Source organism: Xyrauchen texanus, chromosome 28 (assembly GCF_025860055.1).
Source record: "Xyrauchen texanus isolate HMW12.3.18 chromosome 28, RBS_HiC_50CHRs, whole genome shotgun sequence".
NCBI lineage: Eukaryota > Metazoa > Chordata > Actinopteri > Cypriniformes > Catostomidae > Xyrauchen > Xyrauchen texanus.
The window spans coordinates 38,161,023-38,180,624 of record NC_068303.1 but is presented as its reverse complement, the minus strand read 5'-3'; the positions used below and the strand labels follow the sequence as shown (position 1 = coordinate 38,180,624).

General features: G+C 40.7%; 1 protein-coding gene across 1 annotated transcript; it reads left to right on the top strand.

The window, feature by feature from the left end:
• Positions 1–1,542: 1,542 nt before the first annotated feature.
• LOC127621785 (cannabinoid receptor type 1A-like) lies at positions 1,543–6,112 on the top strand. Its single transcript, XM_052095512.1, has 2 exons — positions 1,543–1,625; positions 3,513–6,112. Exon 2 carries the CDS (start codon positions 3,537–3,539, stop codon positions 4,977–4,979), a length of 1,443 nt encoding a protein of 480 aa, XP_051951472.1. The 5' UTR covers positions 1,543–1,625; positions 3,513–3,536; the 3' UTR covers positions 4,980–6,112.
• The last annotated feature ends 13,490 nt before the right edge of the window (positions 6,113–19,602 follow it).

Sequence of the window (19,602 nt, the reverse complement as noted above, 5' to 3'; positions counted from 1 at the left end):
TTTAATATTTGCTTAGGCTATATTTGCTTTTCATACATTTACATTTTAATAGCAATTAGTAATTAATCCCAAACCAAGTAAGATCATCTTGGAGATATGTTAAATGTTGAATATATGTTTTAATTATGTTTATGTAAAATTAAATAAAAAGCTTTTAATATATTAATTTAAAAACATTTATATAGTTAACACATATAATTTCTCCACATGCTTTTTTTGTCAAGTTTTGTCTCCTGAAATCACTGATTTGAATGACAGTTTCAATACCATTACACCTGTCAGAATATGCGATTCAAATGAAAAATTTGCTTTCGTATTCGTGGAGATTCTCACAACTATAGGCTACTCGGAGTCCACTCTGGACAAGACGAGCGCATTCTTCCTCCGAGACGAGTCTGCGCGCACTCCAGTTAGGCTACTGCAGCAGCGCTCCCTGCGCTCCGTCACCCGTGGATTTACCGATCTGCCGTTTACACTAGCCTGCTTCAGGGGCAGAAATGCACTTTATCTACATAATAAAGACATCAGACTTAAAACTAAAACTATTGTGAATTATAGATCATATTTGATAAGTACTTTTCATGACCCAATCGATTGAAGTAGCCTAAGATGGGGGGAAGTTAAGCCGACGCCCCTCCGTATCCGAGCTGTCATCTGGGGTGGCAAAGCTATTTTTTAGGGTGGCAGCTGCCACCCTGTGCCACCCTTGTGGCCACGCCCCTGCGATATCATGAATTAAATATCTATTTTAAAACCTAATCAGAATCATAAAGATATTTATTGCCAAGTAAGTTTTACAAAAGGAATTATTTTTGGTTTATTGGTGCATGTCTCAAATGCGCAGCAATCAAAGAAATGTAAAAAAATTTGAAGTGCATAAAATAATTCAATATATTTTACATATATTACTGTATAATCGCTTCAGAGTTTCAAAGTAATTTAAATGTCATTTTCTAAACCTTAGCTTATCATGGAATCAAGAGTCAAGACTCTGTTATAAACCCTAATGGCTTTGGCGCAAAAAATAATAATAGCCAACATGGCTGGTCGATTTTGAGAGTAGAAATCCTTGTATTTCAAAGCGGCTTGCCGCCAGCCGCCCGCGGTCGATCAGCGCCAGACAACCGCCAGAGAAAATGAAGCGGGCGGCCCGCCAGCGTTTCGCGGGCGGCCCGCCAGCGTTTCGCGGGCGGCATATCGCAAGAAATGGGAGTGACGAATTCGGCGGCAAACGTTTCATCCCCGCCAGTGGGACGCACCTATAGCCTACAGCTTAGGGACGGCGGCAAAAAGAAGCCGTGCGGATATTCTAGTCAGTCAGTATTCTATATGGATGCGCCTTTGGAACTAGACAACCAGGAACCTAAGCTCCACGTTTATTACACTGTTGCGTTATTTTTATTTATTTATTTTTTCAAGATGCTCGTTTATGTGGGTGGTCATGTGACAGTCAATGCGTCATATATGATGCGCACTGCGAACAGCATATCTCACATGCACACTGAGAGCACAGCAACATAACCTCAGACTCATCATACTCAACTCACACTGCAGTGGGACCGGATCAGTTCTGGATTATTTTGCACAGTCCAGACTGTACGGGACCCTGTGCGAACTATGTGAAGGTAAAACAACATCTAGCAACTGTTGCGTGTATTAATATTATTAATATTATTAAACAATTGCGCCGGTATTTTAACGCTATATACTGTAAAACGCTTTCGAAGATATCGAAGTGTATATTTAGACATCGCTTGTTCTGCTCATACAACAGAAAAAGTTAGTTAATTCTATAATGCGCGCCATGCAGCATATTTAAGCCCCGTGAAACATGATTATTTAAAAAAAAAAGTAAATTTACACACATATGAATTACACATACAGTCAATCGACATACATTGATGTGAGCACACAGGTGAAAAGTATTTGCACACTTACATGGTTTTATCATGTCTGATACCTCTATTGTTATTGTAATTAGCTTAGTTTTGTTACACATTTTAACCCCTACCTCTAAACCTAGTCCTCACACAAACCTTAAGCATATCAACACTTAGTATTTTAGAAATGTTACTATGCGGCTTTTCTCTTGGCTCCTCACAATGTTGCTGATTTCAGGTTGTGGGGACATTAAGTCAAAATAAGTGTAGGCAAAACCTGACATTGTGAGGAAGAAGAATGTTATCATTTTAATAAAATTAATAATTATGTGTGTATAGGGGAGACCCAGGCTGGATGTCGCACCTTTCTCTACGCTAATTATTTCGCAATAGGTTTATTTTTAATTTCAGTTTCTTTATAGACACTTACCTTGAAGTCTTGACTACAAAAAATAAAATCCTATTGAACATTTTTAACCAAAAATGAGTTTTTTTGCACATGTGGAACTTTTATTGGGGTAATTTGGCTTCTTTATCTTACTGTACAGTATCAAACCATTGTATTTGCCAGCTAATGCTGTAATTAATCGATTTTTAACACATGGGACAACTTACCTGGACCTGAAATTAATGAAAAATACATTTGTGTTGAAAAGACATTATGGTTAAAATCTACCTTCTTTAAATACAGTAGTAGAACATTTACTGAATATATGGAAGTGTGGTTTTATTGTGTCATTTACACCTATTTACCCAACAGCAATAGCACAAATATGATAATATTGAAAATTTATTTTGGAAGATAGAATTCACAAAAATAACACATAACACCACTGCTAGAGAAATTTGACTTTTGTTTCCCAATCTTATAGTAACAGAGATATATCCTTTGTGACTTGCCCATGTGACAACTTGCCCAAGTTTCCCATGTATATAAAATAACCTATTAACATTAATAAGTGTGTGTGTGTGTGTGTGTGTGTGTGTGTGTGTGTGTGTGTGTGTGTGTGTGTGTGTGTGAGAGTGAGAGAGAGAGATAGAGAGAGACCGAGGCTGGTTGTCACACCTTTCTCTCAGTAAGCTATTTGTATAGCGCCTTTCACAACACACATACTTTCAAAGCAGCTTACAGGAGATCAGGCATTTACAGAAGATAAAACTGTAATAGCTGTATATATATTGTTTTAAACTGTTGTTTAGAAACAAATTTAGGAAAATATACTTTTATATTATATATATATATATATATATATATATATATATATATATATATATATATATATATATATATATATGTATAATATAAAAGTATGTTTTCCCAAATTTGTTCTTAAACAACAGTAGAGAATTGTAAAGTAGAGATTGTCTCTAAATTGTGTAATTAACCATAGTATGTTGGTTTAGGTTGAGTCTCAGCTGCTAGCATCAATTATTCAAAGCTTAGTCTCTTAGAGTTATAATCCCTAGGTGCCATGCAAGAAAAATAACAAGAACAAAATAATTTATTTCTGCACTCAATGAAGCATCGGTTGAGCCATCAAGAGCTTGATATTCTCTATTATTTTCCATACGTCACAGTCAATCTCAGTGCAGTCTTATTTGATCAAACATTCTCTCCCTTTCATCCAATAGTTTCCTATAAAGCACTGTTTGACCATGCTGTTCCCAGCCTCGAAGTCTGATGTGAAATCGGTTCTGGATGGAGTAGCAGAAACCACATTCAGGACCATCACGTCTGGACTGCAGTACTTTGGTTCTAATGACATCAGCTATGATGACCACATCATTGACGGGGACTTTGGCAAAGGTGGATACCCTTTGCAGAAGCCTTTCTCTGCCTACCGCAGAAGCTCTCTCTCGGATAAAGTTGCACCGGATGAGGAACTCATCCTGAAAGGTATCCCATTTTATCCCACTAACAGCTCGGATGGGAATGGGAACTGGAGTATTGGAGATCATGGAAGTAGCCTCCAGTGTGGAGAGAACTTTATGGACATGGAATGTTTCATGATACTGACTCCTAGTCAGCAGCTCGCTGTTGCTGTATTGTCACTTACACTTGGCACTTTTACCGTATTGGAGAACCTGGTGGTTCTTTGCGTGATATTGCAGTCACGTACCCTACGCTGTAGACCATCTTATCATTTCATTGGTAGCTTGGCCGTTGCAGACCTACTTGGTAGTGTGATCTTCGTCTACAGCTTCTTGGACTTCCACGTGTTTCACCGCAAAGACAGTCCGAACGTTTTTCTGTTCAAACTGGGCGGTGTAACCGCATCTTTTACAGCTTCTGTCGGAAGCCTGTTTCTCACGGCCATTGACCGATACATATCTATACACCGGCCATTGGCATATAGGCGTATTGTGACACGCACCAAAGCGGTGATCGCCTTCTGCATGATGTGGATCGTCTCCATCATCATTGCTGTGCTGCCGCTGCTCGGATGGAACTGCAAACGGTTAAATTCAGTTTGTTCTGACATCTTTCCACTAATTGATGAAAACTACCTGATGTTCTGGATCGGTGTGACCAGCGTTCTGGTCATATTCATCATCTATGCTTACATGTACATCCTCTGGAAGGCCCACCACCATGCTGTTAGGATGCTAAGACGCACATCGCAAAAAAGCCTGGTCATCCACTCCTCTGATGGCACGAAGGTCCAGACCACCAGGCCAGATCAGGTCCGCATGGACATCCGGTTGGCCAAGACATTGGTTCTGATTCTAGTGGTGTTGGTGATCTGTTGGGGGCCTGTTTTGGCCATTATGGTGTATGATTTGTTCTGGCGTATGGATGACAACATTAAGACAGTTTTTGCATTCTGTAGTATGCTCTGCCTGCTCAACTCCACCGTTAACCCAGTAATCTACGCTCTCAGGAGTAAAGACATGCGCAGGGCCTTTCTCACAACCTGTCAGTGCTGCAGGAGCACCTCCAGCACGTCTCTGCAGCTCGATAACAGCCTGGAATCAGATTGTCAGAGGATTCAACACATCGCTGCAAACCGTGCCGCCGAGAGCTGCCTGAAGACCACTGTGAAAATTGCCAAACTGACAATGTCCGTCTCTGCTGAGACATCAGCCGAAGCTGTTTAAGTGTGTTTGATTGTTCAGCTGGCAATGTGAATGTTGAACGAGTGCTGTTCTGATCAGGATTAATATAGTTTTTAATATTTTGCTAGTTTCTATTGCATTTTGTCATTTGAATTTAAATTTCAGTTTAGTTTTTATTTAGTTTAACTGTACATAAAGCATTTTTGTTTTGTTTGAATCTTTGGAAAAAAAAGAGAAGCTGGGTTTCCATCCACGTATTTTATGTGCATTTTGGGATATCGAAAAAAAAAACTGCTGAATGGAAACACCACGATATAATCTCCAAAATACGCACAAAAATTTAAAAGCTTGCTTGAGGTGGATACATGTACTGCAGGACGCAGCGTTGGAGCTCACCTTTTCAGTAAGAGGGTGCAAGTTAGAAAGCCTGGCTCTAGAAATGGGATAAAGCCTATATCAAATGACTGTGAGGAAGATCCATGGAAAATGGCCCACCTTATTCAGCACCACCAGTAAGTTCATCTGCCAAAAACAACACAACACTTTATCAGGAAATGCAACAAGTGAACTGTGATATGTTGTTTTACATATCAATCAGGCTGCAGCTTACAATGATGTTTTGTTATAGATTTAGAGATTAATCAGACCATCCTAAAATGACAGAAGATATGAAAGCTAAACACATTTTCTCTGTACTGGTGTTTTCATTTATATTGTAGTGTATTTTTTAGTTTTTGTTCTTTTGTAAATTTGTTTTTATTTAAGTTAACAAAAATATTTTTTCACTGCTGGTTCTTTTCTTTAACAATAATTACCTTGGTTCTGATGCACCACATCTTAACATATCAATGTGTCTGTTCTTGCGGGTGATGAAAAGTTGCATGCAGGTGCCCATGTATAAAGTACAACAGTCAATATCCAAAGCTGCTTAAGTTACCACTGTTTTGATGAAGTGTTCAGTACGTCATCTCTCTTAAGTGCCAGATTTTTCTCAAAAGAGGTTCTATTCCAGTAATTAAATTTTTGGGGCTTTTTTCTTTGTTGTTGTTTGCCATTAAATGTCATTGTAACATGTAACTAAAAATCTGTGGATATAGTGTGTATTTAATGAAAGTTTATATTTTTATACTTTTAATTTTTTTTTCAAACAATGATATCTTATCACATGGGAATAAGGGGCTAATTATCTTTTTCATATGTAAATCTGTAAGTATTAATATAAAATATAAATGTGTTGTAAAGCTATGTGGTGTTTTCAGTGTATTCAACACAGTCTTGTCACCAATTAAATAAATGTTATGTAAACAAATGTATAATAAGTGAATGGAGAGCATTTGTTTTTTGAAAGTTCTGTCACTACTCAAGTACATTAATAATTTATGATAAAAAATCAAGAAATTTGTTATGTTTGGTTAACAAATGTATTGAATCTTGTTTAGTATGTCTATTGGGTCCTCAGTTCCATAAAATGATGATTTAGCGCTAATGTTGTGCAGAAAACATTTTCTTTTAAATGTATTTCTATGTACCTTTTAAATGTATTTCTTTTACAAGAGGGATTAAACCAGTGTATTGTGGATTTAGAAAATAGTAACATTTAATAGTAAGACAGAATAGTAACATTTTAAAACAGAAGTAATTGTATACTAAACCTGATTGTAACAAGTTTATTCTGTTATTCTGTGGTACTGTATTTTTATGAGATGTAAGGTACAAATAATTCTACAACATGGTGAAGTGTGTAATTTCTGCATCATTAGTGGCACCAAACAGAATTACAAAAATAATGACCGTTTCAAGCAAGTTTTGTTTGTTTTACTCCCTCTGTCTCCCATTGGTTAAACAAAAGGATTGTCCCTCCCCAAACTAACGCAATTGGTTAAGTCAGTGTTGTTTTGTCAGGCTGTTTGGGATGCCCAAACAGACATAGCAATGATCTGAAATCACCACAGAGTCACAGTCTTTACACTTTTCAGGACATCAACCTACCAATGGCTTACTTATAGTTGAAAAAAGCAAGTATTTTAACATCAAAACATTTACACACTTCACCTAAAAGCATGGCAGCCTGCTAATAAAAATACATAATTTAGGTCATTTACAGTTGTATATATCCAGAATGAAAATTTAAATATCATAATTGTTCAGTAATATTACTTAAATTGTGATATACTGTAGTGTGGTGGCTCTTTTCATTTCCACTGTTCAAAATACAGTTTAAGCAAACTTTAAGATTTACCTACTTAGCTTAAAAATCAGAAAATGTCAAATTAGCTTTTGTTCAAAAAATAATACTTTAAAGTCTGTCAAATGTAGCAAAATATAGTGGTTTCTCACACTTAAGTGTCACAATAAAAAAATGTTTTTTTAAATACAATCAGTACTGACCACTGAAACTGTGTATAAAATGATTATGCATGCCTTGTATGCACCAAATTATGTTGTTTATTCTGGATTAACTGTGGCATAGCCCTTGATAACATTGGAAATTACTCTTTTGTGACATTTTCATTTTTCAAAGAAAAAGTTTTATGAGGCAACACATTTTTTTAATGAGAGCTTTATGAATCAGTTTAAGTGCAGAATTAAGGTATTATGTAATTTATATATAAGGGATACTTTACTGTACATTATCTAAATTATTACATGGCTAGTTACCAAATAAATGAACATTAAATACTGTTTCAAAACAAAGGTAAGGCTTTAATTGCCGTCTTTCTTTTAACAGTATGCAAAATGACATACAATGGTACACAAGCGCATTGGGCTGGCTTGTCGGGTTCTCTCTCTCGACTGGAGGCTCTGTGTCTGCTTTTATGCCGCTCGTTAGTATCTTTCATGCGGTGGAGCCACTGGAGTGGGGCGTGATCCGAGCAGAGGGTGAAGGCCCACCCCAGCAGGTAATACCGGAGGGTGAGGACCGCCCATTTGATGGCCAAACACTCCTTCTCCACGGTGCTGTACTTAGTCTCCCTCAAAGAGAGCTTCCGGCTAATGTACAGCACCGGGCGCCCCCCTCCACCACCAGTGTCCGTCTGCAAAATAAAAGGGAGAGAGAAGTCAGGTGCATGAAGAAGCGGCCCCCCACAAAGTGCGGCTTTAACCCACGTAAACGCCTGTCCGACCATTGAACCGGATCTGGAGCCCCCTTTTTAGTGAGATCAGTCAGCGGGCTGGTCACTAATAATTAGGCACAAACCTTCTATAATAGCCAGCCAGCCCCATGAACTGCCTCACCCCCTTTTTGGTCTTAGGTCTAGGGCAAGTCGCAATTGGTCCTTGCCACTTGGTGAGTAATTTAGAACTCGATGTTGGGAGTAATACAAGTACTTTATCTCCCGGTGCAAATTCCCTTAGGCGGGTACCCCTGTCATACAGCCGGCGTTGACGTTCTTAAGCCTGGAGCAAATTCTCCTGTGTTAGTTGCCCCAGTGTGTGGAGTTTTGCTCAAAGATCAAGAATGTACTGAATTTCGTTTTTGCTGTTAGAAGTTCCCTCCTTCCATACAACATCTCAAACGGGGAGAACCCCGTGGAGGCTTGTGGGACCTCCTGTACTGCAAACAACAGGGGGTCCAGCCACCTATCCCAATTCCTAGCGTCTTCGTGTCCGAATTTACGAATCATGTTCTTGAGCGTTTTATTAAATCGTTCCACTAGGCCATCGGTCTGGGGATGGTAAACACTAGTGCGGATTGACTTAACGCCAAAGAGCTCGTAAAGTTCGCTGAGTGTCCGTGACATAAACGTTGTGCCTTGGTCGGTGAGTATTTCCTTTGGAATCCCCACCCGGGAGATTATTTTGAAGAGTGCCTCTGCAACACTACGTGCTGAGATGTTGCAAGCGGCACTGCTTCCGGATATCGCGTCGCGTAATCCACAAGGACCAACACGAAGCGATGTCCGCATGCTGACCGTTCTAATGGCCCGACGAGGTCCATACCAATTCTTTCAAAGGGGGCCTCGATTAAAGGTAGAGGGCGCAATGGCACTTTTGGGGTGGCCGGAGGGTTTACCAGCTGGCATTCCTGGCACGCCGCACACCACCTGCGGACGTTGCCGCCAATGCCCGGCCAATAGAAACAGGCTATTAGATGGAGCAGTGTTTTCCATTCCCCTAGGTGACCGGGCATGGGATTATAGTGAGAATCCGTGGAATCAATAACTGGGTCACTTCCTCTTTTGTTTGAGCGTCCTGCGTCACTCTATATAATCAATCTTTTATTATGGCAAAGTAGGGGTATGAAATGGCGATGCCTGGCCGGAGCTGACCATCAACAACTCTCACTTGGTCGAGTGCGTGTTTAAGGGATTCGTCTCGCGACTGCTCTAGAGGGAACTCCCTGAGAGGAGGGGTGGCAACCTCACCCCTTCCCTCGTCACTCGGAGCAGCCGAGGACATCCCCGGCTCCGCCTCTCCAGCCAAAGCATCGCACACCGCACACCTCTTTATGCAGGACCCATCTGCACAAATACCCTCTAAAATATTTCTAAAACCCAGCCAATCAGTGCCTAAGATTAGCGGATGAGCGAGGTGGGAACTAACCTCTGCCTCCACACTATATTTTCTTCCCCTGAATCTAATTACCAAAGTCACCATGGGACACTCATGAACATCCCCATGCACACACCTCACCTTCACCAATGTAGCTATACCCAAAGCCCCGGGTTGATCCAAGCGTTGGTGGATGGTGGTTTGATTACAGCCGGTATCCAGCAAAGCTTGGTATATCCCCCCTGATCCTTACCAGAATCCGGTATGCTCCAGCCCGATCGGGGGCAGCCTGTGGGACGTCGGAGACCCGTACCACCGTCCCCACTTCCATCAGCGGACACTGATCCCGGAGGTGGCCCGGGTCCCCGCACCTCCAACAGGCCGGCCCAGGCGTTATGCCCGCACTGGTGCTGGCGGGTTCCCCCACCTGAGGAGGAGAGCGGCTGAAGGACGGGGAAGGAACATTCTCCCAAGGCCGGGGAGCTGGTCGGATATATACTCCACGCCTGCGCGGGGCAGGAACAGGCCCTGGGGAGAGAACAGAGCGAGAGGACACAGGGGAGGGGGAGGAGGCAGGGGCAGACACAGGGGAAGGAGAGAGAGAGAGAGAAGAAGAAGAAGAGGGCTCGTCCGCCCTCGGGATCACCGTCAAGTGGTCCTCCGCCAGACGAACAGCTTCCTCCAGTGACGCTGGGCGGTAGCACTGGACCCACTCCGCCGTTTTCCTGGGCAGCCATTGGACGAATTGTTCCAGCACCACCTGATCGATCACTCCCTCGACGTCGCGGTCCCCCACGAGCAGCCACCTCCGACAGGCGTCCCGGAGCCGTTGAGCAAACGCAAACGGGTGATCGGACTTCTCTAACTTCATACCCCGGAAGAGCTGGCGATTCTCTTCCGGACTCTGACCGACCCGTTGCAGAATGGCTCGCAAGTTGAGCTTCCCCGGACAGGAGAGGAATTAGGCAGGCTACCCACTGTTCGAGCGGCCAGCCCCAAATTTCTGCCGTGCGCTCAAATAAATCGAGGAAGGCCTCGGGATCATCTGCTGCCCCCATCTTCTGTATAGTGGGTGGGGGTAGCGTAGCGCGGGTGTCCGGGGTCGCGGTTGTGGCCAACGCGGTCTCCTGGCTGAGGAGGCTCCGGATGGCATGCCGGTCCTCTGCCTGAGCCCACATGATTTAGAAAAACCGCTGACCCTGCCGGAGCTCAAGCAGGGATTGCTGGTGGCTTTGATGTAACGTCGCAAGGGACTGGAGGACCTCCGCCAGCTGGGAGAACTTTATGAGGCGACCTTTCTCCATATTTAGATGAACTTGGATTTTTTTTTATTATTATTATCCCGGGTTTCGGCACCAGTGTAAAGACCCTCATGGGAAGGAGGACACAGGAAACAAGGCTTCAAAACAAAGGTAAGGCTTTAATTGCCATCTTTCTTTTAACAGTTTGCAAAATGACATACAATGGTACACAAGTGCATTGGGTTGGCTTGTCGGGTTCTGTCTCTCGACTGGAGTCTCTGTGTCTGCTTTTATGCCGTTCTCCTCGTGCTCACTGGAATTAGAGACAGGTGTTAGGCATAATTTAGCTCAGGTGTAAGCGCCATTACCGCTTTCCTCTCCCAGACGGGCGCTTGACCACGCCCCCGCTGCCACACAGTTTTTTTTTGCATTACATTTTTTTATTGATTCCAACACTAGTGCGGATTGACTTAACGCCAAAGAGCTCGTAAAGTTCGCTGAGTGTCCGTGACATAAATGTTGTGCCTTGGTCGGTGAGTATTTCCTTTGGAATCCCCACCCGGGAGATTATTTTGAAGAGTGCCCCTGCAACACTACGTGCTGAGATGTTGCAAGCGGCACTGCTTCCGGATATCGCGTCGTGTAATCCACAAGGACCAACACGAAGCGATGTCCGCATGCTGACCGTTCTAATGGCACGATGAGGTCCATACCAATTCTTTCAAAGGGGGCCTCGATTAAAGGTAGAGGGCGCAATGGCACTTTTGGGGTGGCCGGAGGGTTTACCAGCTGGCATTCCTGGCACGCCGCACACCACCTGCGGACGTCGCCGCCAATGCCCGGCCAATAGAAACGGGCTATTAGATGGAACAGTGTTTTCCGTTCCCCTAGGTGACCGGGCATGGGATTATAGTGAGAATCCGTGGAATCAATAACTGGGTCACTTCCTCTTTTGTTTGAGCGTCCTGCATCACTCTATATAATCAATCTTTTATTATGGCAAAGTAGGGGTATGAAATGGCGATGCCTGGCCGGAGCTGACCATCAACAACTCTCACTTGGTCGAGTGCGTGTTTAAGGGTTTCGTCTCAAGACTGCTCTAGAGGGAACTCCCTGAGAGGAGGGGTGGCAACCTCACCCCTTCCCTCGTCACTCAGAGCAGCCGAGGACGTCCCTGGCTCCGCCTCTCCAGCCTAAGCATCGCACACCGCACACCTCTTTATGCAGGACCCATCTGCACAAATACCCTCTAAAATATTTCTAAAACCCAGCCAATCAGTGCCTAAGATTAGCGGATGAGCGAGGTGGGAACTAACCTCTGCCTCCACACTATATTTTCTTCCCCTGAATTTAATTACCAAAGTCACCATGGGACACTCATGAACATCCCCATGCACACACCTCACCTTCACCAATGTAGCTATACCCAAAGCCCCAGGTTGAACCAAGCGTTGGTGGATGGTGGTTTGATTACAGCCGGTATCCAGCAAAGCTTGGTATATCCCCCCCTGATCCTTACCAGAATCCGGTATGCTCCAGCCCGATCCAGACGGGCGCTTGACCACGCCCCCGCTGCCACACAGTTTTTTTTTTTGGCATTACATTTTTTTATTGATTCCATACATAGAAAATAACAATTACAAAATTAGGACAAACAGAACATAAATTCATGGAACCATTTCTATTCCTATAGGGTAACCCCATCTGGTTGCTTGGCAGTTACCAAGGTGATACTTATCAAGGCTACTTGCCATCCTGAGTGAAATAAGTCAACCTGGAAGTGTCTACGATGTTCTGGTGCAGAGATATGTGATTTGTTACTTGCTAGGGTAACCTCATCTGGTTTCTAGGCAGTTACCAGGGTGATACTTATCAAGGCTACTTGCCATCCTGAGTGAAATAAGTCAACCTGGAAGTGTTTACAATGTTCTGGTGCAGAGATATGTGATTTGTTACTTGGTTGCTAGGCTAACCCCATCTGGTTGCTAGGCAGTTACCAGGGTGACGATTAACAAGGCTACTTGCCATCCTGAGTGAAATATGTCAACCCGGAAGTCTCGACAATGTTCTGGTGCAGAGATATGTGATTTGTTACTTGGTTGCTGAGGTAACCCAATGTGGTTGCTAGGCAGTTACCAGAGTGTTACTTAATGAGGCTCCTTTGCTATCCTGAGTGAAATAAGTCAACCCGGAAGACTCTAGGATTTTCTGGTGCAGAGATATGTGTTTTGTTACTTGGTTGCTATGGTTAGCCCTTGTGATACTTAACATGGCTCTTTGAATAATAATAATAATAATATAATAATAATAAGCATGTAAGATTACAATTTGCTCCGCAAGCACCACTAATAAAATAAAATGAAAAAATACTATTTAAATGACTACACATAACAAAACAAAATTGTCTCTTTCCCCTAACCATTGTTGAAACCCTCCAGGATGGCCACATCTCTGCCCCATTTCTTCCTATATGTCTCCATGTTACCCAGCCGTCTATGCATCATTTCCTCGAAAGCTGCCACCTTGTCCAATTCAGTGCACCACTCCTGAAAGGAGGGAGAACCAGCTTTCCAACCCCTAAGAATTATTTGCCTCCCAATTATTTGCCTCACAATCATCACACACTGCATAACCAGTTTTTTATATATTTGTAATTTATATCAATGACTGTCCCATCCCCCAAAATGCACAGACTTGGGCAGAGAGTAACGTCACTGATGAAGTTCTGGACTTCCAACAGGTAGGTGTATCTATTAAACCAAGTTTATACAACCTAGAGAGGGTCCAATAGAAATAATGAATGATCTTAAATTGCATAAGATGTAATTTAGCGTCTCTGGACATAGATTTAAACATTTTTTGAATCCTGTCCCGCTCCCCATCCTCCAGTGTCATGTTCAAATCCTTTTCCCATAACCCTTTGAGATATGATAAAGCTCTGAAAGACTCTGAATCAGCAAAGAATAGTACACTGATGTTTCGTGACCCTTCCCAAAAGCAGCAATCACCACACTAAGGGTGTCTGCCGCCTTAGGGGACTGTATACTACTTCCAAAGACAGTACATAATAAATGGTGCAACTGTAAATATCTGAAGAATTGAGATCTCGGAATCCCAAATAATGTTTAATATGCTGTATAATATTATCAAAAATTCACATTTTTGTACATCTCCAAGAATAGCAACAACCCTCTCAATCCACTCCAGCAAAAGGGAGACTTATCAATGCATAATTTAGGGTTCAACCATATGCTTGAGGCAACATTCAGATAAATATCTGAACTGAACATGCAGGAAACCTTTGAGCACACTGATTGCAAGCGAGAAATGACGGGATGAGATTTGACCTTTCTGGGCAATTTGGTAGAAAGGGGGCAAGGGCCTCTTGTTCAATGCAAAACCAGTGAGCGACCAATGTGCCAAATGTCTGAGACCAAAAGCATAACAGTAAAATAAAATCTTGGGGAGACCTAACCCACCTTGTCAACTGGCCTGTTTAACTTATTGAAATGCATCCGAGGATGTTTACCATTCCAAATAAATGATTTGGCTATACAATCAAATTGTTTAAAAAAAGTGAGGGGAACTTCAATGGGGAGAGAATGTAGTAAGTAGTTGAATTTTAAATACAATTGATTTTTATAACATTAACCTTCCCAATCATAGGCAAATGTAAAGACCACCTGTCCACATCACTCGAAAACCTTTTAACCTTGTTGATACGCAATCACCCGCAAGCAGTAGTGACGTCACTCTGCTTACATTTAATATATAATTTACCGTCTATAAATGTCATTAATGTTAACAAATTATATATCTTTTCAAAGGTATAAGGGTTCAACATTGATATCAATAAATTGATAAAGCAATTTATTTATATGTGCCAGGAGTACAAATGAAAACATGCAATATCAAAACAGGACTTCATACCTTTGTTATGAAAACGTGATCGCCAGATGAATCCAGTTCGCCACACTTGGGTCAATTGTCCATGACAAGCGTTCATTGAAAAACCTCCAATAGCACTTTTTGTCCATAAAAGTGATAAATCTGAGAAATATTGATATATTCTCCATTGTTTACATGAGATCTCGCATGAAAGAATTACCCTTCATCATCGTTCTTCAACAAACTATGTAATCTGAGCAGCATTCATGTTGTAAGATTGTATATTATCTTATACATTAGAGTCTCATAAACAAAATGAGCCTGTCTCCAAAGTCTATTTTTAAAAATGGGGATTAGTTTTATTCATAATAGCCAAGCATTGCAGTCAGATTTTGTGTCTTCTTGAAAGGCAGAGCCTTAATTTTACTCTGTACACCGCCAGTGATTTACAGAGAAAAAAGCTTGCAGGAACCGAATTTTTTGTTAGATCATCTTCAAATTTGGTACATTTTTTAATTTTTTTCAAAATATTTTTATTGAGAAAAAAAAGGCATACTTCCTGTCACAATGACACAATACAATTCACATTTTTGTTATATACAAATATGCACATATACACACACACACACACACACACACATATATATATATATATATATATATATATATATATATATATATATACACAGTGGGTACGGAAAGTATTCAGACCCCTTAAATTTTTCACTCTGTTATATTGCAGCCATTTGCTAAAATCATTTAAGTTAATTTTTTCCTCATTATTATACACACAGCACCCCATATTGTGATATGGGTTCACATGACCATGTGATATTTCAGTTTTTCTTTTTAATAAATGTGCAAAAATGTCAACAATTCTGTGTTTTTCTGTCAAAATACTTTCCATACCCACTGTATATATATATATATATATATATATATATATATATATATATATATACATAAATTCTATAAAAAGTACAAATAAACTGAACTCAAAGTTTTACGAACCCTCGGTGACTCCTCCCCCAAATAAAATTACTAATTATTTTATCCAATGAATCAAAGAATTGTTTTGGCAGAAAAAGAGGAATTGACTGAAATAAGAAAATAAATTTCGGTAATATATTCATTTTGACAACATTGATCCTACCAATTAGAGAAAGGGGGAGGCTACCCCAACTTTGATTATTGGATTTAACCTTTGAGATAGGGGAGTGAAATTAGCAGATGCAAAACCAGACAAAGAACATGTCACGTTGATACCCAGGTATTTAAACCCTGACTGGCTAAACTGGAAAGGTAGAACTGACTGTTGGAGATGAAGTGCTGCAGTATTGATGGGAAAACAATTGATTTTCTCCAAATTTAATTTATAACCCGAGATGGAACTGAAGATCTCCAGAACACCCAAAACATCAGGCATAGAAGCAATAGGATCGATTACATACAGTAACAAGTCATCCACATATAGCGACAATTTGTATTCAACACCATATCGAACTATTCCTTTAAATAAATGGGAAGATCTTAATACAATAGACAGAGGATCGATAGCAAAGGCGATAGGGGACAGCCTTGGCGACATCCACATCTGAGAGCAAAATAATCAGAAAAAGTGTCATTAGTATGAACATTGGCTTTAGGGGATGAATAAAGGAGACGAATCCAAGAAATAAATGTATCCCCAAATCCAAATTTCCTCAAAACTGCAAACAAGTACTCCCACTCAACCGTGTCAAATGCTTTTTCAGCATCTAAAGAAATTACAATCTCAGGAAGTTCAGCCGAATGCTTTGAATAAATTATATTAAAAAGTGTACGGGTATTAAAAAGCAACTGACGTCCCTTTATAAAACCACTCTGCTCTTCAGATTTAATGTAAGGGAGCACGTTCTCTAAACGAGATGCAATTACTTTGGCCAAATTTTTGCATCTGCATTAAGCAGAGAAAGTGGTCTATATGAACCACAGGCAGTCAGATCTTTACCCTCGTTAAGAAGGAGGGCTATAGTGGCTTGTGTCAAGAGTTGATGGCAAAGAACCACGTTCCAAGGATTCATTGAACACAGATAAAAGCAATGGTGCCAATTTTCCAATAAACATTTAAAAAAATTCAATTGGAAACCCGTCCGGACCAGGGGCTTTATTAGATTGCATGGTTTTAATTGAATTTAAAATGTCTTCAAGAGAGTGTGGGGAGTGCAGTTGTTCGACAGTATTAGGATCAATAACAGGGTTACAAATGTTCTGAAGAAATTCTTCTAATTTAGTATTGTCTGTAGGAAATTCAGATTTATAAAGTGAAGAATAAAATGATTTAAAAGTAGCATTAATTTCCATGTGATCTGTAGTGATAACATTATTAGTGTTTTTAATACTGGGTATCAGACGAGACGTGGCCTGTCGCCGTAGCTGATGTGCAAGTAAACAATTTGGCTTGTCGCCGTGTTCATAATATGAACCACGAGTAAGTAAGTAAGTAAGTAAAGTTTATTTATAAAGCGCTTTTCACAGATAAAATCACAAAGTGCTGTACAGGAGGATAAGTAAAAACAAACAGTATAAAATGTATATACATATGTAAGATTAAAGTGACACTGGTAAAAACCCATCAACCAAAAGCCTTATTAAATAAACATGTTTTCAGCGCCTTTTTAAAAGAGGCAACAGTGTCTGCCAGACGCATGGACAGGGGCAGGGCGTTCCACAGTCTGGGAGCTACAGACTGAAATGACATGTCCCCTCGGGTCTTATAACGAGTCTTAGGGACTGCAAGCAAGTTCTGGCCAGAGGACCGTAGAGTGCGGTCAGAGGAATACAACTTCAAAAGATCCAGGATGTAATGTGTGGCCTGACCATTTAAGGCTCTGAAAGTCAGCACTAAAATCTTAAAATCAATCCTGAATTTTACAGGGAGCCAATGGAGATCCATTAAGACTGGTGTTATGTGAGACCTTTGAGGGGCACCTGTTAAAAGTCTAGCAGCAGAATTTTGAACAATTTGCAATTTGTTCAAAGCAGACTTATTCAGACAGATAAAAACAGAGTTGCAGTAGTCAAGTCTTGTTGATACGAAAGAATGAATTATTATTTCCAGATCTTTCTTTGATAACATTTTGCGAATTTTAGAGATGTTCCTAAGATGATAAAAACAATTTCGGACTGAGCTGTTTAGAGTGTGTCTCCAAAGACATGGCCTGGTCAAACACAACCCCAGGTTTTTGAGGCTGGATTTGACAGAGCGGCCCAGAGAGCCAAGGTGCTGTTTGATCAGCGGGATCTTATGGTCTGGGGCAAAAATCAGAGTTTCAGTCTTGTTTGGGTTTATCTGTAAATAGTTTGTGGCTAGCCAGTCTTTGATGGAGGACACACACTCTAAAAACAGAGACAAACGATGAAACTCAGACTCGTTAAAAGAACAATACAACTGGACATCATCAGCATAGAAATGGTATGATACATCCTTGAAACAACCAATAATTTGACCAAGTGGCAAAATGTACATTAAAAACTAAATAGGACCCAAAACTGAACCTTGTGCCACTCCACAGGACAAATTGGTCACATCAGACTGTACATTGTTCACAGCAACATTAAAGGTTCTGTCATGAATATAGGAAGAGAACCACTGAAGGACAGATCCTGATAGTCCCATCTCATTATGAAGCCGATTGATCAGTATACCGTGATCCACAGTGTCAAAACCAGAAGTCAAATCAAGAAGTAAAAGTACAGTGTAGCGGCCAGAGTCCGCTGCCATCATCACATCACTAGAGACTTTGATAAGGGCTGTTTCAGTAGAGTATGTAGTAACAAGCGCTCTGCTTCTTTAATCGAAATAAGATCAAATTCTGCTTGTAAGTCGAGACGCTGTTTAAGTAGTTCTGGAGAAGGCCCCAGTGAACATCTTAGATCGAGGTTACTGATCGCAGATGTGAGTTCATTAAACCTAGCATTGCACCTTTTATTAGAGAGAGCAGAATAAGAAATAATCTGCCCTCTAAGATATGATTTAAGTGTCTCCCATAACAATGAATAAGAAGTGGAGTCATTCTGATTGAAGGAAAGAAAATCATCAATAGAAGTTGAAATGAACTCGCAAAATACTTTGTTTGCCAAAAGAAGAGAATTAAATCTCCAAAGTGGAGGGTTACATATATAAATAGAAAGTTGAATATCTAATTGTAAAGGCGCATGGTCAAAAATTACAATACCAAAATAGTAAGAAGAAAAGAAACTACACAAGAATTAAGAGTACTGTCTATAAAAAAAGAATCAGTCCTCGAATAGGAATGATGCACCTGGGAGAAAAAATGTAACATTTTAAGAGAGGGGTTACGGGATCTCCAAGGATCAACGAGACCATTCTGCCACATGAAATCGGAAAATGTTTTAAACATAGCAGATCGAGTCAGATTAAGGGGATTAGAACAATCCAAATTTGGTTCAAAAAAGCTATTTAAATCCCCTCCAAAAATCAACAGGTGAGTATTTAAAAAGGGGAGGTTGCTCAATAATCTGTTCGCAAATGCCACATCATAAAATTTGGAGCATATACATTTACCAACAAAACCTGTTTTTGCATTAGGGTACCAGCAACTATAAGGTATCTGCCATTCACATCAGCAATAACATTAGAAGAGGAAAAATCTGACTTTTTGCTAATTAAAATAGCAACCCCTCTTGCTTTTGAATAAAAGTTTGAGTGGAAGACCTGTCTCACCCAAGGGCAGTGTAGCCTATGTTGATCTTTATTACGAAGGTGAGTCTCCTGTAAAAATAATATATCAGAGTTTAAACTTTTCAAATGTGTAAAAACCTTAGATCTCTTGACAGGGTTCACCATACCTCTGACGTTCCAACTAATAAATCTTAGAGGCATGCCTAACCCAGCAGCGATGAGATCCATATTACTATTAACCATTTAAATAAAATAAAGGTATACAGATAGCAATTCAGAGCCAAGAAGAACCCCCCCAAACAAACCCCTGAACACACACACACACACACACACCCAAAGTCTCCCTATAACAAAAGAA